This window comes from Panthera onca, chromosome B2 (assembly GCF_046562875.1).
Source record: "Panthera onca isolate mPanOnc1 chromosome B2, mPanOnc1 haplotype 2, whole genome shotgun sequence".
Classification (NCBI taxonomy): domain Eukaryota; kingdom Metazoa; phylum Chordata; class Mammalia; order Carnivora; family Felidae; genus Panthera; species Panthera onca.
In genome coordinates, this window is record NC_138343.1 from 89063227 (window position 1) to 89090772 (window position 27546).

At 37.1% G+C, this 27546-nt stretch overlaps 1 protein-coding gene across 2 annotated transcripts; it reads right to left on the minus strand.

The window, feature by feature from the left end:
- Positions 1-972: 972 nt before the first annotated feature.
- Positions 973-27434, minus strand: COQ3 (coenzyme Q3, methyltransferase). 2 transcript variants are annotated; one of them, XM_060616250.3, is made up of 7 exons: positions 26848-27434; positions 20516-20642; positions 18109-18261; positions 15048-15147; positions 13568-13810; positions 2981-3140; positions 973-1772 (listed from the first exon to the last, which is right to left on the minus strand). In XM_060616250.3, the coding sequence occupies exons 1-7, from the start codon at positions 26954-26956 to the stop codon at positions 1552-1554; spliced, it is 1113 nt and encodes a 370-aa protein (XP_060472233.2). In that variant the 5' UTR covers positions 26957-27434; the 3' UTR covers positions 973-1551. The 2 variants fall into 2 exon arrangements, with proteins under 2 accessions (XP_060472233.2, XP_060472234.2); XM_060616251.3 differs by lacking the exon at positions 26848-27434 and adding an exon at positions 26645-26792.
- Positions 27435-27546: the final 112 nt, after the last annotated feature.

Consider the following 27546-nt stretch of genomic DNA (forward strand, 5'->3'; position numbering starts at 1 on the left):
TGTTTGGGAGACTGCTTTTTAATCAATTTCAGTGCATGGTTCTTAGATTAATCTTTTATACCAACACTTTTTTTTTTTCCTAAGAGAAAGAACAAGGAAGCTTTGTTTTTGTAATAAAACTACTAGAATTCAGACTAAGAATCTAACTTTAAATGGAGGTCAATGGAAGCTCCTAATTTTTAGCACCCTAGTTACACAATAGCATTTGTGTGGGGCACCTGGGTGGCTTAGTCGGTTAAGCATCTGACTTCGGCTCAGGTCACGATCTCGAGGTTTGTGAGTTCGAGCCCCATGTCAGACTCTGTGCTGACAGCTCAGAGCCTGAAGCCTGCTTCGGACTCTGTGTGTGTCTCTCTCTCTGCCCCTCCCCTACTCACTCTATCTCTCTCCCCCTCTCTCTCAAAAATAAATAAATATTAAATTTTTTTAAATTAAAAAAATCTTATGGTAGGTAAATAAATATCTGATTTCATTAAAAAAATTTCACAGTAGCAAGTAAAATTAAATTTCCTCTTTTAATTCTTTAAATTTCAGTTTTCTCCCCTAAAATACTTTTGAGAATAAGCAAATGGCACGCCAAGATGGCTGGGAAGTGTTTGCCTGGAGAGCTCAATCTAACAGTGACAAAGGAAGATAGAAAACATGAGCTTAAAGGTAAAAATGCTGGGAAGTTAAAAGCTTACCTTCTACCTGGGTCACATGAATTCAGTCCATGTTTGTCACACTGAGTCAACAGCCTCTATGAATGTCCTCATATAGCATCGGGACTTTCAGAAAAAGCCAGAGACTCTCAAATTTCAAGAGGCATAAAAATATATTTCAAGTCAGTCCCTTTAATTATAAAAATGTTAGCCAAAGAAGAAAATATCCATGACTGAATTTTTAATTGAGTCTTAAAAAGTCCTTTCTACTTAAAAAAAAAAAAAAGTCACAATAAAACATTTATGGAACTGCATAGAAGTATGTCCAGCATAATCCAAATTTCTTGATTTTAATGTTTGAATTCAAATCCAGCATACATTTAACTATCCATTTGCTTTCCAACAAACTAAAATTTAAAGGAAAAAATACATTTTCTCTTCCCAAATATAAGTGGCATAAAACTATATTTGGTTTCTTAAGTCAGAAGCATAAATGCCTTTAGCTAAAACCCAATAAAGAACACAGATAATGCAGATTCCTTTCCTTTAAATTAAAACACATTACAGCATGTTTATATATATATATATGTGTGCATATATGCTGGATGAGTATATATAATTTGTAAAATGAAGTAAAATATGCACATTCTATTTATATAACCAAGGCTGAGGAATTTAAACGCCTAGATTATACAATACCTTGACAAAACTTTTTTTTTTTTACCATATATCATAAAATAATCCCTTGAAAGTAGCTACTAGATGAAACAACAAAAACTTTTATCCAAGGTTTAGCCCTTTTTATGGACTTTCTTTTCTTCATGATCCTCCCACAAAAGAGAAATTATATATTTTTTCCAAATGTGAACACCAGACTTTCAAGCCATAGTATGCAGAACTTAGAAACCATTCATTTCTTCAACTCCTCCTGAGCACCTGCGTTGGTGGAGTCTTGGTCTCTAAGCTCCTCTGTTTCCCCCTTGAAAACAAACTCATCAGGCACTGGGTGATCCTGTACCCCGGATTTCACAGCATGAGCTGCATAGTTAAGACTGGTGTTTTCACTCCAATGCCAGTAACCTGAGAATGGGTTGTAGAGCATTCCTGCCACACTTTGAACTGACAGACCATCTGAAAATAAATAAATAAATAAAATAAATAAATAAATAAATAAATAAATAAATAAATAAAATCAGAAAGAATAGATTTAATAAGTATTTATCTTCCAAATGCCAAGACTCTAATGCAACTCTGTATTTAAAAAGGATTCCTGACTCAACGGGAAAAAATACACACAGATCATTCCTTACTGTAACACAGAACATAAAACTCTAAAGCAGACTGCTTGGGTTCAAATCCCAGCCTGGCACCTATTAGATGGTGATGCTGAGCAAGTCACTTAACCTTTCTGAATCTCGGTCTTCTCACATGGACAGAACATATATTCATAGAGCTGTTGGAATTAGATAAGGTATGTGTATAAAGTAGCACAGTGCTCGGAATTTGGTAAGTACTTAATAAACATAAGCTGTTATTAGAAAACATCTGCCAAAAGTTGATTGTTCCTATAAAGCATCTTAAAATACTTTTTCCTCCTGTTTTCAACAATACACTTACAGAAATCTTTAGAACTTCCTACATCACAGTGGACTGATAATAATCCAAGTAAAATTGGTTTTGATATACTGTTATGTGAAAACAAAACCCGAGACATACATGAGTTTAAGTACTCAAATAGGATACCAAATGCCAACTAAATATTCTTACTTGACAGGAATTCCACATGTAAATCACAAGCTCACAATGTGCAAAGCAGAGCTAAGCACTGCAAGGCGTACAAAAAGGACAGTCTTGCCTTCATAGGCCACACAGGGGCTTAAAAATACCCAAAGAACCGTAATATAAGGCATGCTGTAAGTATCAAAAAATACTCAAAATGTGACCAAGAAGTTCAAAGTATATCTGAGTATGGAAGAACCAGAAAAAATAACATGTAAGATAAGCTGATACACACAGGGCCTCAACAGGACAAACTAAGGATGTGTAAATAATAGACATTTGTACCTGATCCTTCAACAACTGAGGACTAAGCAAGCCAAAAAGTATTCATTGATCATCTGTGATTTGCTTGGCCCTCGGTTAGGTGTGCCCAGTAAGACAGAAGTGGTATCTAATACTTAATCCTAACTTCAAGGAATTTATGATCTGGTTAAGAGATGAAACCACCATCCAAGGAATAGTGGCCCATTTAATTAAGGGCTAGGTTGTGTGATTAATAATTATAGGTACATGAAAAGTTCAGTTAGGCCTTGAAAACTGGAAAAATTCTCAATACTTACTTGATTCCAAAATGCTTTCTAGCTTTTCAGGTGATACAAACTTCTCCCATGTATGAGTACCTTTTGGTACAATACCTGCAATTTGCTCTGCAAAAACAATTCCCAAGGCATAGGACAGCTGTGTTTTGTTGATTGTGGTAATGAATAAAGAACCACCAGGCTAAAAAAAAAAAAAAAAAAAAAGTATGGACAGAAGTAACATTTTAGATGTCAGGAGTATCATTTAGGTAAAGGCTTGGCTTCCTCCACCTCCTCTTTCCTTCCAAATAATTTAAGTGCAATTAAGATACATAAGTATAAAGTGTAAGTTACCAAAATACTTTTCTTTTTTCTTTTGGGAAACTCATTATTAAAGGCAGTCTACTACAGATGTACTCACTGGGTTTATGCAACAGTGCTTACAACTTCTTAAAATCACACTCCTGTGACATATTTATAGTATACACTTTCTTTTATACGTATCAAATATTTTTATAATAAAAATATAGAAATGAGATCAGGCTACTCTTCCTTGTTACATGTCCACATTTACGGACTAACAATACTGTTTTCTCTTTGGGTTCTGAGTCCGTCTAACTTGTTTGGTGCAGCATACACCCCCGCTCTCATGCAGGTAACGCCAAGGGTCCTCTGACAAAAATGTTAGCGATTAAGGTTCGAGAGTTTTTTGTTTTGTTTTGATTTTATTAGTGTAAAGAATACAAAGAGATCAATATAAGCACTTAGATGAATACAAATCATTTATGAGACTATTTAGTCTGCCATTTTTTAGCGGCTGTATATGGTGTTTCCTATATTTATTCCCACAAATGGCAAACAGTAATGTCTCCTCCCTATTTTACATATTCTCATTAGTCCGATGGGGATAAAGTCACAAAGGTTCCTTGCAAAATAATTATCTATACATATGTGTGCATATAGATATATAAAGAGAGAGAAAATATCTCAAATACCACCCCAAAACCAAAAAAAAAAGATGACCCTGAAATATTGCAATGTGCCTTTATATTAAAAACTGAAATGTAAGATATTAGATATATAAGATACTATTGTAACTTTTCTATCTAAAACTCTAATATTCTAAAATATCTTATTAAGAATCACTTATATATGGGGCTCCTGGGTGGCTCAGTTGGTTGAGCGTCTGACTTTGGCTCAGGTCATGCTCTCATGGCTCATGAGTTCGAGCCCTGCATCTGGCTCTGTCCTGACAGCTTGGAGCCTGCTTCAGATTCTGTCTCTCTCTCTCTCTCCCTCTGCCCCTCCCCTGCTCGTGCTCTGTATCTCTCTCTCTCTCAAAATAAATAAACATTAAAAAAAACTTAAAAAAAAAAAAAAAGAATCACTTATATGTTAGGACGCCTGGGTGGCTCAGTTGGTTAAGCGTCCGACTCTTGATTTCACTTCAGATCATGATCTCGTGGTTCGTGGGATTGAGCCCCACATGGGGCTCTGTGCTGTAAGCACAGAGCCTGCTTGAGATTCTCTTTCTCCCTCTCTCTCTGCCCCTCCCCCGTTTGCCCTCTCTCTCCAAAAATAAATAAATTTTAAACAACAACAACAACAACAAAGAATCACTTACATGTCAATTATATCTCAGTAGAGCCATGGAAAAAAATCACTTATGAATATCTAGTCTGTGTCCTACAAAATCTTATTCTAAGGAAAAAGGGGTAAGCAATGGTCATTTTTTAAATAGGCTTTTTATTAATGCAAAAATTAGTTTTAAATTCCACAATGCCAGCATTCCTATTACGTGTCAAAGAATCTCCATTCACATATACTGACTGGTATATAACACAAAAAATAAGGAGTTTTGCTTGGAAGATAGAAGATAAGCCTAATAAAACTCATTCAAGAGGAAACACCAAGAAACTGTAACAGATTGAAGGAGACTAAGGAGACGCAGCAACTAAATGCAATGCAGAATCCTGGATTGGATCCTGAAGAGAAAAATGGCATTACCAGAAACACTAATGAAATTTAACAAGGTATGGGGGTGCATGGGTGGCTCAGTGTGTTGAGTGTCAGACTTCGACTCAGGTCATGATATCACAGTTCAAGCGTTCGAGCCCCGTGTCAGGCTCTGTGCTGACAGCTCAGAACCTGGAGCCTGCTTCTGATCTGTGGCTCCCTCTCTCTGCCCCACCCCCGCTCGTGCTCTGTCTCTCGAAAATGAATAAACATTAAAAAAAAAAATTTTAGGGGCGCCTGGGTGGCTCAGTCGGTTAAGGGTCCGACTTCAGCTCAGGTCACGATCTCGCAGTCCGTGAGTTCGAGCCCCGCGTCGGGCTCTGGGCTGATGGCTCAGAGCCTGGAGCCTGCTTCCGATTCTGTGTCTCCCTCTCTCTCTGCCCCTCCCCCGTTCATGCTCTGTCTCTCTGTTTCAAAAATAAATAAACATTAAAAAAATTTTTAAAAAAAATTTTTAACAAGGTCTGCAGTGCAGTTAATAGTATAATGTGAATGTTAATTCCTCAGCTTTGAGAAATAGGGCTAGGACTATGGCGAGGCAGGTGATGTGCCTAAGGAACAAAATCGAAGGAAGCACTCACCTTCTGGAGTGGGCAAGTGCAGGGCTGGCATGTAGGCATGGATGTCTCCTTCAGCTTTGTGCCTCTAGTTCCTGTCCTTACTATGAAATGTTAACAGAAGAAACTGGGGGACAGATATATGGGAACATTCTGTACAATCTTTGTAATCTTCTCTAAAACCAAACTTATTTAAAAAGGAGTATTTCTAAAAAGCTCTAATTACGTAAGAGCTAAGCATTTCGTTCTTTTAGATCTTGACCTTTAGGGTGTTACCTCTACATTAACAACAGGGTTAGAATAACAACAACAACAGCAACAATACTTCAGGAGATTTATTTTTAAAAAATTTGGAACCACCTTGAGAGGACTATGTCTGTGGCAAATTATGTAAACGTAACAATGTAATGAGAAGAACCTGACTTGGAATCAAAAAATGTGACATTAAGCCCCACTTAAGTGCCTAGCGAACTTTGACATAAAGCCCAAGTGACCTCTGGATTCTTGAGGTAAGATGGTAGACTTAGAGGATCCTGAGCTCATCTCTTCCCACGAACACACTAAGGCAACAACTACATTAATGCACTTCATTCTGAAGCCTGGCAAAACAGCTCTTCCACAGCTAAAGCTATAGAGAAAAAGCCACATTGAGAAGGGTAGGAGGGGCAGAGATGTGGTAGGGAACGAAACCCTTGGCACGGAAACCTATAAATTGGAAGGGATATCACAGGCTCAGAGGTCTACCTTGAGAAGCAAGGGGATCAAGTCCCACCTTGGACACTCCTAGCCCCAGGGACCCACACTAACAAGATGAACCCCCATAATGTCTAGCTTTGAAATTCAGAGGGGTTTAACTCTGGGAGAGGCAAAAGTCTATAGGAAACCAAGACTATTCTTAAAGGGCTAGCACAATACCTCAGCCGGGCCAACATCCAGCACATAGACAGCAGTTTGAGAAGTACCAATGTTATACATGAAGGAGATTTATTGACTAATTTTAGGGCATGTGCTGGAAAGGCAGAAATCCGCAGGAGCTTTCTTCAGCAATGGAAGTACTGGTAGGTGCCATTTTTCTTACCTTCCTTCAGCCTAGCTGGCCTGATACTTGTGGGAGCCAGTTCTGACACTCTCCATCTATCTTGCTACCACCACTCACCCTGCCCTGGCATTCCCCTGCGGACCTATCTGCCCTGGAAGGTGACCCTCCAAAGTGACTCCCACCCTGCCACACCCAAAGCTACTGCCCCACCACACCTAGTGGCAGCACTCCTACCCTGGGGAGTGAATGGGCAGCCCCACATACCAGCATGTGGGCAGAAACTGCAGCTGAGCCACTCAGCCAGCGTGGCTGGGAAACTGCCCTGTATGCCAGTGTACCTGCGGAAGTCACAGCTGGTCACTGCAGACAGCTAGGCTGAGGATCAACCTTGCCTACCAGAACTTGCAGAGTTATAGCCCAGTCACAACATGAGGGCGCACAAAGCCCATACAGGGGACACCCAGACAGTCCCAAACAAGATAAACCCAAGGATATCCACACCAAGATACATAATAATTAAAATGTCAAAAAATAAAGACATGCCAGAAGGGAGTGGCATGATATATTCAAAGAGATGAAAATAAAAAACCTACAATTAAGAATACTCTACCTGGCAAGGTTAATATTCAGAATTGAAAGACAGATAAAGAGTTTCCCAAACAAAAGTTAAAAGAAGTTCATCAACCCTAAACTGGCCTTCTAAGAAATGTTAAAGGGATATCTTTACGCAGAAAAGAAAAAGCCATAAGTAGAAGTAAGAAAATTTTAAAAGGTAAAAAATTTCACTAGTAAAAGCAAATATATATATAGTAAAAGTAGTAGATCAAGCATTATAAAAGCTAGTATAAAGGTTAAAAGACAAAAGTAGTGGGGCGCCTGGGTGGCTTGGTCGGTTAAGCGTCGGACTTTGGCTCAGGTCATGATCTCACGGGCCGTGAGTTCGAGCCCCGCGTCGGGCTCTGTGCTGACAGCTCAGAGCCTGGAGCCTGTTTCAGATTCTGTGTCTCCCTCTCTCTCTGCCCCTCCACTGTTCATGCTCTGTCTCTCTCTGTCTCAAAAATAAATAAACGTTTAAAAAAAATTAAAAAAAAAAAAGACAAAAGTAGTAAAATCAATTATATCTACAAAACTTAGTTAAGAAATACACAATATAAAAATATGTAAAATAAGGTGTCATAAAATGTAGAGGGGGTAGTAAAAATGTAGTGCTTTTAGAATGTGTTCAAACTTAAGTGACCATCAACTTAAAATAGACTTCTATATATGTAGAATGTTATATATGAAACTTCTAGTAATCAAAAACCAAAAACCTATAAGAGACACATGAAAAATAAAGAGAAAAGGAATCCAAGCATAGCACTAAAGACAGTCATCAACCACAAGGATAGAAAGCAAGAGAAGAACAGAGAATAAAAAAAAACAAAAAAAACACCTCAGAATACAATTAACATAATGTCATACCTATCAGTAATTACTTTAAATGTAAATGAACTAAATGTTCCAGTCAAAAGCCACAGAGTGATGAATGGATAAAAACACAAAACTTATCTATTTGCTGCTTCTAAGACACTGGCTTCAGACCTAAAGAGCATAAAGACCGAAAGTGAAGGGGTGGAAAAAGATAATCCATGCAAATGGAAGCAAAGAAAAAGAAAGCTGTAGCAATATATACATCAGACAATAGACTTTAGAACAAAGACTATAACAAGAGACAAAGGGCACTAATAATGATAAAGGAATCAATCTAACAAGAAAATATAACAATTGTAAATATATACACAACCAACAAGAGAGGACCTAAACACATAAAGCAAATATTAACAGACATAAATGGAGAAATTGCCAATAATATAACAGTAAGAGACTTTAATACCCATCCCACATACATCAATAGATAAGAGCATCCAGACAGAAAATCAATAAAGGAACAGCTCTTTTGATTTATACATTAGACCAGATAGACTTAATAGGGAGATACATAACATTCATGTAAAAATAGCAGAATAGGGGCACCTGGGGTGGCTCAGGCAGTTGAGCGTCCAACTTTGGTCCAGGTCACGATCTTGTGGTTCATGAGTTCGAGCCCCGCATCAAGCTCTGTGCTGACAGCTCAGAGCCTGGAGCCTGCTTTGGATTCTGTGTCTCCTTCTCTCTCCGCCCCTCCCCTGCCCGTGCTCGCTTTCTCTCTCTCTCTCTCTCTCTTTCTCTCTCTCAAAAATAAATTTAAGGGGCGCCTGGGTGGCGCAGTCGGTTAAGCGTCCGACTTCAGCCAGGTCACGATCTCGCGGTCCGTGAGTTCGAGCCCCGCGTCAGGCTCTGGGCTGATGGCTCGGAGCCTGGAGCCTGTTTCCGATTCTGTGTCTCCCTCTCTCTCTGCCCCTCCCCCGTTCATGCTCTGTCTCTCTCTGTCCCAAAAAAATAAATAAATAAATAAATAAATAAATAAAAAATAAATTTAAAAAAACATTAAAAAAAATTTTAATAGCAGAATATACATTCTTTTCAAGTGCACATGGAACATCCTCCAGGATAGATCTCCTCAGGCCACAAAACAAAAATCAATCAATTTAAGAAGACTGAAATCATATCATCTTTTTTGACCACAACAGAAATAAACTAAAAACACTGGAAAAAACACAAACACATAGAGGCTAAACAATATGCAACAAAACAACCCATGGGTCAACAAAAAAATCAGGGAGTAAACTTAAAAAAATACCTGGAGAGATATGAAAATGGAAACAAAATGGTTCAAAATCTTTGGGACACAGCAAAAGCTGTTCTAAGAGGGAAGTTTATGGCAATGACTGACTCTAAAGAAACAAGAAAAATCTTAAATAAAACAATCTAACCTTACACCTAAAGGAACCAGGAAAAGAATAAACAAAGCCCCAAGTTAATAGAAGGAAGAAAATAATAAAGATCAAAGCATAAAAACATGAAATAGAGACTAAAAAAAAAAAGAAAAAGAAAATATCAATGAAACTTAAAGCTGGTTCTTTGAAAACACAAACAAAATTGATACACTTTTAGCCAGACTCATCAAGAAAAAAAGAGAGGATTCAAATAAATAAAATCAGAATGAAAGAAGAAAAGTTATAACTGGCACTACAGAAATGCAAAGGATTATAAGAACAACTATGAAAAATTCAATGCCAACTAACTGGACAACCTAGTAGAAATGGGTAAATACCTAGAAGCACACAATCTTCCCAGCCTGAATCAGGAAGAAATAGAAAATCTGAACTGATCAACTACCAGTAACAAAATTGAATCAGTAATTTAAAAACCCCCAAGAAACAAAAGTCCAAGATCAGATAGCTTCATAAGTGAATTTTACCAAATATTTAAAGAGTTAAAGCCTATCCTTTTCAAAACTATTCCAAAAAGTAGAAGAGGAATAAATGCTTCCAAATTTCTTGTATAAGGGCAGCATGACCCTGATACCAAAACCAGACAAAAACACTGCAAGAAAAGAAAATTACAGACCAACATCCTAATAACCAAATTCAATAATACTTTAAAAGGATCACTCACCATGATCAAGTGGCATTTATTTCAGAGATGCAAGAATGGTTCACTATGTGCAAATGAACAAACATGATACAAGACATTAACAAAATGAAGAATGAAAATCATACGACCATCTCAACAGATGCAGAAAAAGCATTTGACAAAATTTAACATGTTTATGATAAAAATGTTCAACAAAGTGGGTATAGAGAGAACATGTCTCAACAGAATAAATCCATATGTGAAAAACCCACAGCTAACATCACATTCAATGATGAAAAGCTGAAAGCTTTTCCTCTAACATAAGGAACAAGGCAAGGATGTCCACTCTTGTCACTTTTATCCAACGTAGTACTGGAAATCCTAGCTGTAGCAATCAGCCAAGGTAAAGAAATAAAAGGCATTCCAATTGGTAAGGAAGAAGTAAAACTGTTACTATTTGCAGATGACATGTTATATATAGAAAACCCTAGACTCCACCAAAAACTATTAGAGCTAACAAATGAATTCAGTAAAGTTACAGGATATAAAATTAATTTAGAGAAATTGGTTGCATTTCTATACACTAATAATGAACTAGCAGAGAGAGAAATCAACCTCATTTACAACGGGTTCAAAAAAGAATAAAATACCTAGGAATTAATTTAACCAAGGAAGTGAAAGACCTAAACTCTGAAAATTATAAGACAATGATGAAAGAAACTGAAGACAACACAAATAAATGGAAAGATACACCATGCTTACAGATGGGAAGAATTAATATTGTTAAAATGTCTACATTACACAAAGCAATCTATAGATTCAATGCAATCTCTACCAAATTCCAAAAGTATTGGTTAAAGAACTAGAAGAAATAATCCTAAAATTTGTATGAAACCTCAAAAGACCCCAAATCTTGAGAAAGAATGAAGCTGGAGGTACATAACCCAAGATTTCAAACTATACCACAAACTACAGTAATTAAAATAATATGGTACTGGCACAAAAATATATCAACAGAACAGAATGGAGAACTCAAAAATAAATCCAAGCTTATATGGTCAATTAACCTACAACAAAGGAGGCAAGAACATACAATGGAAAATGGTGCTAGGAAAACTTGACAGCTATATGCAAAAGAGTGAAACTGGACCACGTTCTTACACCATACATAAAAATAAACTCAAAATGGATTAAAGGCCTAAATCTAAGACCTGAAGCCATAAAACTCCTAAAAGAAAACATACGCAGCATGTTAAATAAAGCATCAGCTTTAGCAATATTTCTCTGGATTTGTTTTCTCAGGCAAGGGAAAGGAAAGCAAAAATAAACAATTGTGATTACATTAAACTAAAAAAAAAAAAAAAAGCTTTTGCACAGCAAAGAAAACCAGCAACAAAATAAAAAGGCAACATACTAAATGGGAGATGTTTGCAAATGATATAATTGATAAGGAGTTAATATCCAAAATATATAAAGAACTGCTACAACTCAACACCAAAAAAAATCAATCCGATTGAAAAACAGGTAGAAGACGTGGATAGGCATTTTTCCAAAGAAATATAGATGACCAACATGAAAAAGTGCTCAACATCACTAATCATCAGGGAAATGCAAATCAAAACTCTAATTAGATATCATCTCACACCTGTAGGAATGACTAGTACCAAAAAGACAAGAAATAACAAGTGTTGATGAGACTATGGAGAGAAAAGAAACACTGTGCACTGGTGGTGGGAATGTTAATTAGTACAGCCACTATGAAAAACAATATGGAGGTTCTTTCAAAAAATTAAAATAGAGGGGCGCCTGGGTGGCGCAGTCGGTTAAGCGTCCGACTTCAGCCAGGTCACGATCTCACGGTCCGTGAGTTCGAGCCCCGCGTCAGGCTCTGGGCTGATGGCTCAGAGCCTGGAGCCTGTTTCCGATTCTGTGTCTCCCTCTCTCTCTGTCCCTCCCCCGTTCATGCTCTGTCTCTCTCTGTCCCAAAAAATAAAATAAACGTTGAAAAAAAAAAAATTAAAATAGAAATACCATAGAATCTAGCAATTCCACTTCTGGATATTTACCTGAAGAAAACAAACACGAATTTGAAACACATATGCACCCCTATATTTACTGCAGCATTATTTACAATAGCCAAGATATGGAAGCAAGGTAGGTGTACATCAATACATGAATGGATAAAGAATACATTGTATACCATCAAGTATTACGATAAAAAAAAAAAAAATAAGATCTTGCTATTTGCAACAACACGGATAGACACAGAGGGAATTATGCTAAGTAAAATAAGTCAGACAGATAAAGACAAACACTATATGATTTAACTTACCTGTGAAATCTAAAAAACAAAACAAGTGAACAAACAAAAACTAGAAACATACTCATAAATACAGAGAACTGGGGATTGCCAGAAGAGAGACGGGTGGGAGACAGGCAAAATAGGTGAAGGGGATTCAGAGATATAAATTTCCAGTCATAGAACAAGTAAGTCATGAAGATGAAAAGTACAGCATAGAGAAAACAGTAATACTCTAATAACTTTTTATGGTGACAGATGGGAAGTACACTTATTGTGGTGAGCATTTCATAATGTATATAATTGCAAATCAATATGTTATACTCCTGAAACTAATACAGTATTGTATGTCAACTGTACCTAAATTAAAAAAACCCAAAAGACCAAGTAAACTCTGATATCTCTCAAATATTGATCTCCTTTGGTCCAAGTTGGTCACACCAGTACCAATACCAGTACCTGCTTACTGGTCACACCAGTACCAGTACCTGCTTACCTTTCTCATCTGGTTGTAGGGAAAATCAATGAAATCATATATATGAAGTATTCTTTTATAAGCTAAAAACTGTTATATATATCACATACAGAGATACTTAAGAAATGCTAAGTCAACTTACACTACTAATGGTTTTTATTGATTTTTAAGTATTAATCCAAATCAATTTCTTAATAATTGTCATTCAATATCTTATTTTTTTATTTTATTTTATTTTTTTAAGTTTATTTATTTTTCACAGAGAGAGAGAGTGTAAGCATGAGCTAGGGAGGGACAGAGAGAGAGGGAGACACGGAATCGGAAGCAGGCTCCAGGCTCTGAGCTGTCTGTCAGCACAGAGCCTGACGCGGGGCTCGAACTCATGAACCGTGAGATGATGACCTGAGCTAAAGTCGGACGCTTAACTAACTGAGCCACCCAGGCGCCCCTCATTCAATATCTATCAGGTATTTAATCCGGATTATACCAATGGAAAACTACCACTTTAAATCTATTGTTTATAATTATAATGTTCAGCACCAACACTTCCCAAGATTCTTGGATATCAAGATACTGTATCTGGAAAACCCTGGTATTGAGTGCAAGCTGAGAAGCAGAAGTACTGCCAGCAGAGATGCTATCCCCTAATCTTAGCTTCCTGGTTTCAAGTATTATGAAATATTTATTGCTATGAATACATACACACACTCAAAAAAAAAAACAAACAAGTAAACCCAGTAAGTCTTACTTTTAACACTTGACAGCAGCACTGTATAAATGTTTCTAGATCAATCACATGCTCTACAACTTCAGAAGCTACAACAGCATCAAATGCTTCTGTTGTCTCTTCCACAATCTCTTCCAGGGAACATGCTCTGTACTCTATTCTCTTATCTAGGATTGGATCAAATGATTTATGCTGCTGTGCTGTCTTAATGTTCTCATCCACAGGATCGATTCCAGTAACTGAAGCTCCAAGCCGCCCTAGAGGCTAATTGGATAAAAAACTGTTATCCTCAGGAAGAAAACAGAACACATGTTGGCAATAAAAAGCTTATCAAAAAGGAAACAAGATTAATCATGAGGGAATAATTATTGGAGACTGTTTATGGGTACATGGAAGTTCATTAGACCATTTTCTCTAGTTTGTACACATTTGACAATTACCATAATAAGAAGCTTAAGAGTGAATAATAATCACAACAAAAAAACCTATGAAGAATTATTTGAGAATAGCGGGGAGCCGGGGGAAAAGTTCTATTTTAACTCATTTTATTTTAGTAGGCTCCACACCCAATGTGGGGCTTGAACTCACAACCCTGAGATTAAGAGTTGTATGCTCTATCGATTAAGCCAGCCAGGCACCCCTCTATAGATACAATTACAAGCACATAATACAGTATTAACATATTTAAAGTGCACAAAAAGTTATGTTGATAGCAGACAACAAAATAGAGCTGCCTGGCATAAATATAAGTTAAAGCAAATATTTTTTTTTTTTTCAACTTTTTTTTTTTTTTTTTTTTTTTTTTTATTTTTGGGACAGAGAGAGACAGAGCATGAACGGGGGAGGGGCAGAGAGAGAGGGAGACACAGAATCAGAAACAGGCTCCAGGCTCCGAGCCATCAGCCCAGAGCCATCAGCCCAGAGCCATCAGCCCAGAGCCTGACGCGGGGCTCGAACTCACAGACCGCGAGATTGTGACCTGGCTGAAGTCGGACGCTTAACCGACTGCGCCACCCAGGCGCCCCAAAGCAAATATTTTTTAAAGGGAGTGAATGAGTATTCTTCCAAGTACTCTAAAGCACCTGAGAAGAGGAGAGAACCCCACAAGCAGGCAATACTCTTAGGTTTTGATACTGAAATAAATGCAAAGGAATAGCTTATCATTGCATTTAAACCAGTGGAAACTGCCTAATCTCTTAGAAGAGACAAAAAAATTATCAAAGCTATTTGAATGACCAGTGTCCAATTTTGTGCAAAAACAAACAACAAAAAAACAACCAAAAAAATCCTTACTATAATTTTCTGAAAATTTTATATATATTTTTTAAGAAGGTAAAAAGCATGTATTAATGTTACAATGGTAAAAATATTAAGAACATTATGCATTTTGTTTTTTTTTAACAAACAATACTATTTATTAAACAAATAAATGAGTCAGAAGCCTACTTTTTCTCAAAATCTTTCCCAGTTAAAAATGGCAGGAAAGTTGTAAATTACTTACTTCAGTTAATAATCCACCACCACAGCCAACATCAAGAATCTTCATCCCAGACAAAGGTTTGCCTGGCTGGTGATCAGCAACTGTTTTTAAAAGATTGTCTCTTTTTTTAAAATCCAAAACATATAAAAGAAAGTTAATTTTGTCAATAAAATCTTTAAAAAAATTTTTAATGTTTATTTATTTTTGAGAGAGGGACGCAGACAGAGTGCGAGCCGGGGAAGGGCAGAGAAAGCGGGAGACACAGAATTGGAAGCAGGCAGCACAGAGCCCGATACAGGGCTCAATTCATGAACTGTGAGATCATGACGCCCGCTGAAGTCTGACGCTTAACCCACTGAGCCACCTACGCAGCCCTGTCAATAAAATCCTAAAAGTGTACAATTTTCAAGGAAACATTAAACTCTTATTTTAAATGGATTATTGATTTTGGGGGGTAAAAAGACCTTTTATTTTCAGCATTAAATTACTTTTTTAATTATCAAAAGCAGTAATAATTATGAGTTGTTACTTTAGTAGTAATCTAAAGGAAAACTAAAAACAATTTAGTTTTTATCTGCTTGAAATATGTCAACTGGGGAATCGAGGACCTACACTGTCAGTACTAACTAGACCCATTTCATGTCAGCAACAAATAGGCTATTTTATAGGGCTTAGATGTAACATACTGGTGATCTATATTTTCAGATTTTACCTATAGTCCCTTCTAAATTGATTCTCTTTTGATCTTCTAAGTTAGTAATGTTTTCATGATCATGTAAATAGGCATCCAAATCAAGTTAACTTAATTCTAAGATAATCATAGTAATACTTTACCACATTCAAAAACAGAAGCACACACACATACACCCACAAATATATACCTAACATAATGTAAACTAGACTTTTAAGTTGGACTATATATGAATTTTATTTATACTTTAATGAGGATACCTTAGAATATCTTTTTTGTCTTTTCTTTTTTTTTTTTTTTTTTTTAAGAAGGCTCAACATAGGGCTTGAATTTACAACTCTGATATTAAGAGTTGCATGCTCTACTGAGCCAGCCAGGTGCCCCAGGATCTTTTATTGCTATTAACATTGACTGACTTATAAGAATAACCTACACAGTGGTTAAGTAGATAATATCAGAATGTTATACAGAGAGGATCAATTTCAAATGAAGTCCAACCCATTCTTCACAGATGGGCTAAAATGACTCCTTTATATTATAATTTAGATCATATCACTCCCCTTCAATGGCTTCCAATTATGCTCAGAATAAAATCTACATTTCTAACCATAACTTATACTTCCTTGGATAATCTGTTTTAGTGTGATGTCTAAATACAGACAGAGAATAGAGTTATTCTCAAACGGAATGTGCATCAGAATCACCTGAAAGGGTTGCTAAAACACAGACTGCCAACCCCCCAGGGCAGGAGGGCCAGGGCAAGACCTGAGGATTTTGTATTCCTCACAAGTTCCCAGGTAATACTTATGTTGCTAGTCCAGGACCCACACCTTTAGAACCGTGGATCCAGCCTAACAAAATGATATTTCTACCTTTTTCTTAGTGTTTCAGTGATGCACTAATTCAGAGGTAATAGAAAGGTGATAATATATCCCTTTTGCTTCACTGAGTCTGGATGAACCAGCAAAAAACAATGAAGAAGTTCCTTAACGGCAATCTGAGTCAGACATTCTGTGTCTATAACAGTGCCTTGCTCATACTGGGTGCTCAAAAAATTTCTTTAAAAATTTTTAATTTATTTATTTATTTTGAGAGAGAAAGAGAGGGTGGGAGGAGCAGGACAGAGAGAGAGGGAGAGAGATTGAGAATCCCAAGCAGGCTCTGCACTGTCGGCACAGAGCCCAATGCGGGGCTGCAGCCTGCAAATAGTGAGATCATGGCCTGAGCCAAAACCAAGAGTCTGACGATTAACTGACGGAGCCACCCAGGTGCCCCTAATAAATAAATAAATGGACAAAAAACCGAATTAACAATTCCTTGATAAATGGAGTCTGATTAACCCTTGTCTTTATCTCCCACAGAAAACTGTAAGTTTCTGAAGAACATGGATTATGTTTCAAATGATGAGTATCTTAGTAGAGTCCCCCAAGCTTTGTACAAGATAAGTTCTCAATAAATATTTGTTGAATTGAATTGTCACAGTAGTATTCCCTTTATCAAGACTGCCTAGGGGCGCCTGGGTGGCTCATTCAGTTAAAAGTCTGACTTTGGCTCAGGTCATGATCTAGCCATCTGTGAGCTCGAGCCTGGCTTCAGGCTCTGTGCTGACAGCTCAGAGCCTGGAGACTGCTGCGGATTCTGTGTCCCCCCCCAACCCCCGGCCCCCGCCTATGCCCCTCCACCACTCATGCTCTGTTTCGCTCTGTCTCTCAAAAATAAATAAATGTTAGGGGCGCCTGGGTGGCTCAGTCGGTTAAGCGTCCAACTTCGGCTCAGGTCACGATCTCTCGGTATGTGCGTTCGAGCCCCGCGTCGGGCTCTGTGCTGACTGCTCAGAGCCTGGAGCCTGTCTTAGATTCTGTGTCTCCCTCTCTCTCTGACCCTCCCCCGTTCATGCTCTGTCTCTCTCTGTCTCAAAAATAAAATAAACATTAAAAAAAAAATTTTTTTTTGAAAAAAAAGAAAAAAAATAAAAATTAAAAATAAATAAATAAATGTAAAAAAAAAATTTTTTAAACAGACTGTCTAAACATCAAAGTTAGTATAAAATGACCTTGATACCATAGGATCCTAGTTCCTTTTCATAAGGATTTAATTCTAATTAACCTGAAATTGTCCAAAATGCTTCAAGTTAACTAATAAAAGCAGCCTAGATTTTAGGTAATGTTATTAGAAAATTAATGACTTCAAACAATGGACAATGAAAAGAATGTCTCCCTCCAATTTCCAAAGCAAACTTAAAATGCAGCATTTTGAACCTAAGTATAAACCAAGAGAAAAATAAACTAAGATACATATTTTAAAAATATGTATTTTATTTTAAAAATAAAATAAGATACATTATTGAAAAGAATTATATTTTAAAAGACTGAAGAGTTTCTGGAACATTACCTAATAAATGGCACCCTCAGGTCATTCATAGAATGAAGAGGTGCATATATTCCTTGTTCATCCCACCACCTGTGAGCCAGGGCCAGGAATGTTTTTACCTCACTGCTGTCTACAGTGGTCCGAGAAGTACTGTACAGTCTTGTCCAAGGGTACCTAAGAGGTCAAAATAAAGAGCCAGGCAAAAATAGACATTTAAAACAATGTAACAGGGGATATATTATGTAGGCAGATATTCTAATTTATAATTTATTAGATTTTAAATACACGTGTTGCTCATTTTTGATGCTTTAAAACCAAGTTTTCTTATAATCACACTACAAAAAAATATACACATATTTATAAACACACACATATATACACATATATATTTATACACATATATATTCACAGATGAAACAAAGTTAATTTGCTTTCAAAGTAAATTACAACAAAAATGGAATGCTACAAAACTTGGCCTTCTAGGTCACATGTAACAGCAATGATGATAATAATAATATAAATAGGAATAGTAGTAATAGAAGTAGAAATAGTAATAGCAGTCATTTATTGTGCACTTACTAAATGCCAGGCATTATTTAAGAACTCCACATATGTCATATGTCATCTTATTTAATTGTCCTGGTAACTCTGTAAGGTAGATACTATTATTACCCCTATTACACAGAAAAGAAAAGGGAGGCTCAGAGAGATTAAGTCAGAGTAGAGCCAGGATCTGAACCCAAGCGCCCCCATCTTTCTTCATTTCTAGTGCTATCACCCTAGTCCAAGCTACTATCGTCTCTTGCTTGAACTATTTATTGTCGTAGCTGTCTGCTAGGAAGCTGCCTGCTTCCTACCTCACCACCCCCCCACCCCCACCAATCTGTTCTCTACAATGCATCCAGAGTGCACTGAAATATAAATACAATCATGCTATTTTTCCACTTAAAATGCTTCCATGGTTTCCCAGTGACATGAGGAAAAAAACTCAAAATCCTTAGCACAGCCCACAATGCTCTGAATTATTTGGTCCCCAATTTCTTCCCTCCCCAAACCCACTTTCCACTACTCTACTCATCCTCCCCATTCCAGCCGCATGGGCCTTCTGTCATTTCCTTGCAGGGACCCTACTTGCTCCATCCTCAGATACTTTGTGTATGTTGTTCTCTCTGCCTGGACCATTCTTCTCACATTCCCTTCCCTCCTCTGCATACCTAATTAATTCCTTTTCATCCTTCGGATCTCAGTTTAGATGTAATGCTATCTAAGAAGTCTTCCCTGACTCTCAAAACTGGGTCATATTTTAACCTCCATATAACTTTGTATTTTTTCATGGAGCTATGTGACAATTTGATTATGTCTCCTCACTAAGCACTACGAGGGCAAGACATGGACTGTCTCACTTACGATTTTATTCCTAGAGATTAGCACAGTTCCTAGAACACAGCTGGTACTCAGGAAACATCTGTCAAATGAATAATCTAATAAAAAAGGCCCAGGAAAGTATAGAATTCACCTATTTTTTTTTTAATAAAATGGGGTCACACAGGGACTAAATAGGGATCAGATACTCTACCATATTCCATGTCAAAGTATATAATAGGAAAACACTCCAGAAGTTCTTGGGTAAGAAAGAATAAGGTTGTTACATTAGAATAAGTAATGCCTTCCTTTCAAATTTTTACCATGTTTTTCTTCACTACATAGAGAACATTCTATATTGATTACTTATGATCCTTTTAAGAGTTAAATATCATGCTTCTTTAATACTGTCTTATGAATTTACCATCTTTTTTCCATGCTTCATGAAATAATCAATGTCTAATTTATAATAGGTAACAGCATGTGGTTGGTCAGTTGACTACCAATGATTTCACATACACCCAATTTCAAAGGAGCTAGCTTATTTACAAGTAGAGCATGCACTTGGGAAACACAGTTCATATCTTAACTCTATGCAGTATTTTTCACAAGGTTAGAAATTGCTTTATAAAATACAAATACAGAAAGACATTCTTTGATTCAGTCTTACCACCTAGAAACTGTATAATTACCCACCTGATCATATTTATGTTGTACCCAAATCCTTCATGATTTGAAGCACTGCATTATTTCTATATTGTCACAAATGAGGAAGTAAAAAGTACATCTCTAGGTAATACAGTCTTACATTAAAAATAAAAGCCATATTTAAATATGGATGAAAGGTATGCACTAGATGCATACTGTATTATAACTTTTCTATAGATTTGAAATTTTCCAAATTTAAAAGTTGTTGGAAAAATAAGAATATTTAAATAAATAAAAGATACCTTAATCGAACCATATACACTATTTCATACTAACAGTGTTTATTAAACACAATCAATACTAAACTATTATTGTACATAATTATGTAAATTTTTGCCACAGGAATGAATAAACTTACCTGTAAATTTTTATTCTATTCAAGCAGGCAAAAGTCATTCTATAGGATTTGAACCACATGATTCTGTATTCACTGAAAACCCATGGTTTAGTCTGTGGAGTCCAACTGAACTGATTCTCTGAATAAACTGAAAATAAAAATTATTAAATAATCTCTATGCCCAACGGGGGCTCAAACTCACAATCTCAAGATCAAGAGTCACAAGCTTTACCAACTCAGCCAGCCAGGCACCCCTGAAAATAAAAATTAAGTGTCTAGAGAAAGCATTTCACAGTATAAATCCCTGATGTGCAGGGATTACACAATTGATAAACACAACTGATTACAATTGATAAACAAAAGGGTTTTCCCCTTAATTTGGGGTTTTATTCTTTTTTTTTTTTTTAAACTTTCTTTTTTTTTTTTTTTTTTAATTTTTTTTTTTAACGTTTATTTATTTTTGAGACAGAGACAGAGCATGAACGGGGGAGGGTCAGAGAGAGAGGGAGACACAGAATCGGAAACAGGCTCCAGGCTCTGAGCAGTCAGCACAGAGCCCGACGCAGGGCTCGAACTCACGGACCGTGAGATCGTGACCTGAGCCGAAGTCGGACGCTCAACCGACTGAGCCACCCAGGCGCCCCTGGGGTTTTATTCTAAAACATAAAATAAAGTCTTGCATTCTGCCATCTAACTCTAATCAGAAATTTCTGAAATGTAAATTATCAAAAAAAAGTAATGCATATGTAAAAGTTTTTCATGCCATTCGTTTCTGCACCAGCATTATGCTGCACAATTATAAAAAACTCATATTCAAAACAAAACTGTGACCTTTTAAAACAAGGATAATATGAATTCAGAGATTTGTCAAAACTAGCTCAAATTCTGTCACGTTAGCTACATGAAATGGATTCATACATAGGCTGAACACCCTTTACAAAGGAAACACTGTGTGTGTGTGTGTGTGTGTGTGTGTGTGTGTGTGTGTATACATATCATACTAAAATAATCACTCATACAGTCTATATGTTCAAACTTACATAGAGACCTGCTTTATGAACTAGTTACTCTGCTGCGAACATAACAGATGTTCAATAAACATTTAGACAAAATAGACCTTAGAGCAAATTACTAGGGACATTATAAAGTTCACTCAAATGATTTTTTGACAATGGTGCAAAAGCAGTTCAATGGAGAAAATAGTCATTTCAATAAATGGGGTTGAAACAACTGGATATCATAGACCAAAAAATAAAATTTAAACCTAAATCTCACTTCTTATACAAAAATGAACTTAAAATGGATCATTGATCTAAATGTAAAACCATAATACTTTTAAAAGAAACTATGGAAGATCTTCATGATTTAGGATTAGGCAGAGAGTTCTTACATCTGACACCAAAAGCCCAATCCATAATAGAAAATACTGATTAAACTGGACTTAAAATTTAAAACTTTTGAGCCTGGAGCCTGCTTCGGATTCTGTGTCTCCCTCTCTCTCTGACCCTCCCCCCATTCATGCTCTGTCTCTCTCTGTCTCAAAAATAAATAAACGTTAAAAAAATTGAAAAAAAATACTTTAAAACTTTTGCCTTGCAAAAGACTCTGTTAAGAAAAACAAAAGACAAATCACAGACGGGGAGAAAATATTTGCAAAACACATACCCCACAAAGAACTTGTATCTGGAATATGTAAGGATATTTTCTAAACTCAACAGTAAAACCCAACTCTCATAAAACAAACAAGAACAACAACAAACAAAGGAATCCAATTATATAATGGGTGTGGGTATACAAAGTGGGTATAGAAAGACACGAAGAGACATTTCATCAAAGAGAAGATACAGATGCAAATAAGCACATGAAGAGACATGAAGTATCAATCGCCATTAGAGGAATACAAATGAAGGCTACTACATGCCTATCATGTTGGCTAAAACTTAATCACCCTCGTATAACCAAAGCTGCACTGGGATATGAAGCAACTAGATCTCTTACATATTGCTAGTGGGAATGTAAAATGATACAGATACTGAGGAAAGCTAAAAGTTTAGCACTTTAACCTATTCAAGTTAAACATACACTTGTCATACAAACCAACAATTCCATTCTTGGACATTTATCCTGGAGAAGTGAAAACTTATGTCCACACAAAAACCTGTATGTAAATGTTCACAGCAGCTTTATTCATAATAGCTAAAAACTGGAAACACCAAAATATCCTATGATAGGTGAATTGCTAAACAAACCGTGTTATACCCATATCATGAAATACAAATCAGAAATCAAAACTGATACAAGAACTTGGGATAGATTTCAAGGGTATTTATTCAATGGGTGGGTGGGGGGGCAATTTCAGAAGGTACATACTGTATGATTCCATTTATACAACACTCTTGAAATGGTAAAATTATAGTAATGGCGAACAGATTAATGATTGCCAAGGGTTAAGGTCAGGGTAGGGTCTGACTACAAAGGAGTAGTATTAGGAGATTTCTTTGTGATTATGGACAGTTCCATATTCTGATTGTAGTGATTATTACACAAATCTATATATGTGGTAACACACACACACACACACACACACACACACACACACACACACACACAAGTGCATGTAAATGTGGTAAAATCCAAATCAGGTCTATGGTTTAATAACAGTATCATACTGTCAATTTTATGGCTTTTACAATGTATTGTGGTTAGGTAAGATATTATCACTGAAGAATTGAATGAAGGGCATATTGAAATTCTCTGTACTATTTTTGCAACTTCTTGTCTTAGATTATTTCAAAATAAAAAATAATTTTAAAATTAAAAAGCACAAAAGGGTATACTACAAAGTACCTCGCCTACCTTGCTTTTTCCACCTATCATGGTATCTTGGAGATTTCATAACAGAGCATAAAGAACTTCCTTTCTTCTTTTTTTTTTTTAAACATTTATTTTAGAGAGGGAGAGAGTGTGCACTAGCGGAGGAGGGGCAGAGAGATGTGGGGACAGAAGATGTGAAGTAAAGCAGGCTCTGTGCTGAAACAGAGAGCCTGATGTGGGGCGCAAACTCATGAACTGTAAGATCATGACCTGAGCCAAAGTCAGAGGCTTAACCAAGTGAGCCCCCCAGGCACCCCCCTCTTTCTTTTAGAGCTGCATAGTAATCCATTATATGTTTATCTCATAGTTTATTTAAGCAGTTCCCTATTAATGCATATTTATTCAGATTATTTACAAGTTTTTGCTATTTCCAAAACAGAAGACTGAAGTCCACAGATGGGGCGCCACGTCGGTTGAGCATCCAACTTCGGCTCAGGTCATGATCTTGCGGTTTGTGGGTTCGAGCCCCGCGTTGGGCTCTGTGCTGACAGCTCAGAGCCTGGAGCCTGCTTCGGATTCTGTGTCTCCCTCTCTCTCTGCCCCCCCCCCCGCCCCCACTCACACTCTGTCTCTCTCTCCTTCAAAAATAAACATTAAAAAAATTTTTTTAAAAAAAGATTGAATTCCACAGGTAATTTCATATATTTTAGAGAGTACTTACTTGTAGGTAAAATCCCAAGAATCACTGTGTTAAATGGCATGTGCATTTATAAATTTGTAATTGCCACTCATAGATGTTGAACCAGTTTGCAACCCCATGGGTAATATCAGTTTCTAGCGCTAGCTTCCTTCCCCACACCAACAGCCCATGCAATGTATTATCAAATGTTTTCTTTTGTTAATTCAATACGCAAAAAAGGTATCCCAGTGTTATTTGAATTTATCATGAATGAGGTTAAATGTCCCTTCTTAATTTAACGGGGCTATATCTGAATGTTTGTGTTCTCCCCAAATTCATTTGTTGAAATCCTAACCCCTAAAGTGATACTAGGAGATGGGGCCTTTGGGAGGTGATGAGGGCTCATAATGGAGTCTTTATACAAGACCCCAGAAAGCAAGCTTGTCCCTCCTACCATGTGAGGACACAGGAAGAAGGCTCCATCTAAGGACCAGGAAATGAGCTTTTACCAGACACCAAATCTTGGAATTCCCAGTCTCCAGAACTGTGAGAAATAAATTTCTGTTGTTTATAAATCATCCAGTCTGTGGTATTTTGTTAGAGTAATCAAATGGACGAAGACAAATGGTCATTTATATTTCACGGCTTATCTTATCATAGTCTCTGAATATTTTTCTCCTGAGCTTTTATGTTTTGTTTTTGTTTTTGTTTTTTTAATTTTGTTTTTTAATAGGATCTTCACAGTCCGGGAACAAGGTCATTTCACCATTGTCAAAAAAAAAAGTTTGTGCTTCTAGGCCTTTCCTCATGTTATTCTCTCTCCCACCATTTCTATCCGTACTATCTTTTAAGACCCAGTTCAAATACCACCTCCTTTATGACTTTGGGTAGATAAATGAAATACTGTATTAGAGAATTATGTAAACTGTGATATGCATATAAGAATATATAAGGTATGACTACGCAACTGAGCATCAGAGATTTTAACACAGTACCTGCTCTGTACTCAGTGATGACCCCTACCTCCCCTTCACCTCCCCTATTTCTGTAAAACTAGCCCCTTGGTCATCAGTATTGCCAGAATTCTCAAGAGCTATAAAAACCACCACACCACACCTGAAAGAAACTGAATTTGTATTAATAATTAGAATCCTACCAATTCATTCTCTACTTTGAATCTGTGATCCTTCTGGTACTTGAGATTTTAAAGAAATGAAGGAAAACTTCATTTAATTCATTCAAAACATCATTTACCCAAAGCCTATAACATACTACACCGACAGTGTAAGACCTCTACTCTGCCAATATCTTAGTTCCAGTAATCATCACTTATTATCTGGATTACTCTTAAGGTCTCCTTGAGCCTAGTCTTGTCTGCCACCATCTCACTTTCTACCCATCTGCCAAGTGTTCTTTCTTAAACACAAGTCTGATTATATTGCTCTTTCAGTAATTTCCCACTGTCCTCAAGATAAAGTCAATCTCAGGAGGTTTACATGGCCTTTCATTGACTTGTCATGGCCTGAAAAGTCTGTCTCATCCCTTGCCACTCTCCACCCTCACCTCCAGCCCTCCTTTTCAAGGAACACTTTGCAGTTTCCCAGAAATCTCAAGATACTCAAGATGGTCCTTTGCCACTCCAACGACTTCTAAAATTGCCCAATTCCCTCAAGATAGCTTCCTAAATACCTTATTTAAAAAGTTTCCCTGATCCCAAATATGTATTAGATGCTCCTTCTATGTTCAGTCCCCAAATCTGAAAATATTTGTAATGTATTTTTCTGAAATTCTGATTATAAAAGATATGTTTACTGAAAAAATATATTCTGACAATATATAATGATAAAATGATAGATTACCACTTCCACCACAAATCACTAATTTTGATGTAGCTCTATTCTCTCTATATATAGTTCCATTTATAGATCTCTTAAGTTTATAATACATACTGATTTGTAACTTAACTCTATATCCTAATCATTTTTCCAAGTGGACACACATTGATTTACATCAATTTTATTGGCTGCACCATTTTTCATTGTATTGGAGCACCAACTTATCAGGTCTATTGGTGGGCCTGGAAGTTTCCCGTTTTGCCCATTATATCCTAATCTTAGTTTTATTCTAACATTACTTAAAGAGACCTCAGAGGTATCATTCATTAAAAAAAAAAAAAAAAAAAAAAAAAAATTCCCAGTGCATGGCACACAGTATGTGTTAAATGAGTTTCAGGTAAAGGGTAATAAACTTAACTTTCTGGTTAACACTGGAAGTTAAATAATCAAACGGGTCTTCTACAATCATCAGTTTCAGTACGTTATTTTCTTGATCTTACTTGCCAATAAGGTTTGCTGAATTAACCAAAAAAAGTAATATGGCTGCCTTAAATTCTTTCTAAAAAAAAAAGGCAAGATACGTGCATACAAAACAAAATACAACGCTATCAAGAATTATGAGACGGCAGAGCTGGTGTCTTCCCGCTGCGGCAAAGGAAGAAAACAAACGACCTTCAGACTCCAGCCAGCACGGAATGGTCGCCGGCTCCGGAGGCAAGGGCTCAACCAAAATGAAAACAAAGGTCACTGGCCACATGGCGGCGGCCCGGGGGCTGCGCCCTCTTTGGCCAGAACCACGAGTCCTCAGATAGTTTTCCCAACCTGTAGGAAGGGCAGGGCGAGAGCCCAGGCCGGACGTTCAACGGACAGAGAGCGCAGGACCGAAAGTAGCTTAGCGGTGTGACCCTGCACGGGGCTCAGCGACAGCCCGCCGCCCTCTCCCGCGCCTGCGCAGAACAGCCTGCCCGCCCGGTGGGTTATGTGAGGGACCTCCACCCGGCCGACAGGGTTAAAGTGACACTCACCTGCTGACGTGATTAAACGAGTACACTCAGTCTGTGTGCCCCGGTACCTGGATAGAACCACTCCTAAAAAACGATTCCCCGAGCAGCTTAGCCTGCTGCCTCCCCACATCGTGCGTGAAAGGACCCACCTCTTTTCCGGTCCCTCCCGCAAAAGATCCGCAACAGAAAGGTTCCGACCCACTCTCGCACTGTCTGGTGCCACTCTAAAACCATGGTTGCATTAATGGGTGTTACATATACGTAGGACGATAGTTCCTCTTCACGCTCAAATCCAAATTGTGCACGCAATATAGTAAAACATTATGTAGTAATTATATAATAAAATAGTAAATGTTTCTATTATAAAAGAACTTCAAGTCTCTATTATGCCTATTTCTATATGACCACCTCAAACCTCATGGCCAAAGTAGTCATACATGACACTACTTCGTACTATGTAAACTAGCTTTTATTCCCGTACAGCTTTATTTCATATTTAACAGAGGTCTCCCAAAGACATTTAGACGATTGTGTGCCACTGACCCTTAGAATCACAAAAGCATGGAAGCATTTCTTTCCTAAGGGTGTAGAATTGTTTCCCCTTTCAAGGCCCTCAAATGTCACAGAGGGCTAGAAGTCTAAATTGAAAATAGTTTCTTCAAGTGACCTGAAAATATTCTGGACAGGGCATACATTATGTAGTAGGGCTATTAATCACCC

What these genes read in the sequence shown, in the direction of transcription:
- COQ3 (XM_060616250.3), bottom strand. Translation starts at nt 26,956, where the DNA reads ATGTGGGGAGGCAGCAGGCTAAGCTGCTCGGGGAATCGTTTTTTAGGA. An exon ending in AATAGAATAAAAATTTACAG is followed by an intron (nt 18,262 to 20,515) that starts GTAAGTTTATTC and finishes TTGACCTCTTAG; the next exon opens with GTACCCTTGGACAAGACTGT. An exon ending in CTGAGGGTGCCATTTATTAG is followed by an intron (nt 15,148 to 18,108) that starts GTAATGTTCCAG and finishes TTTTAAAAAAAG; the next exon opens with AGACAATCTTTTAAAAACAG.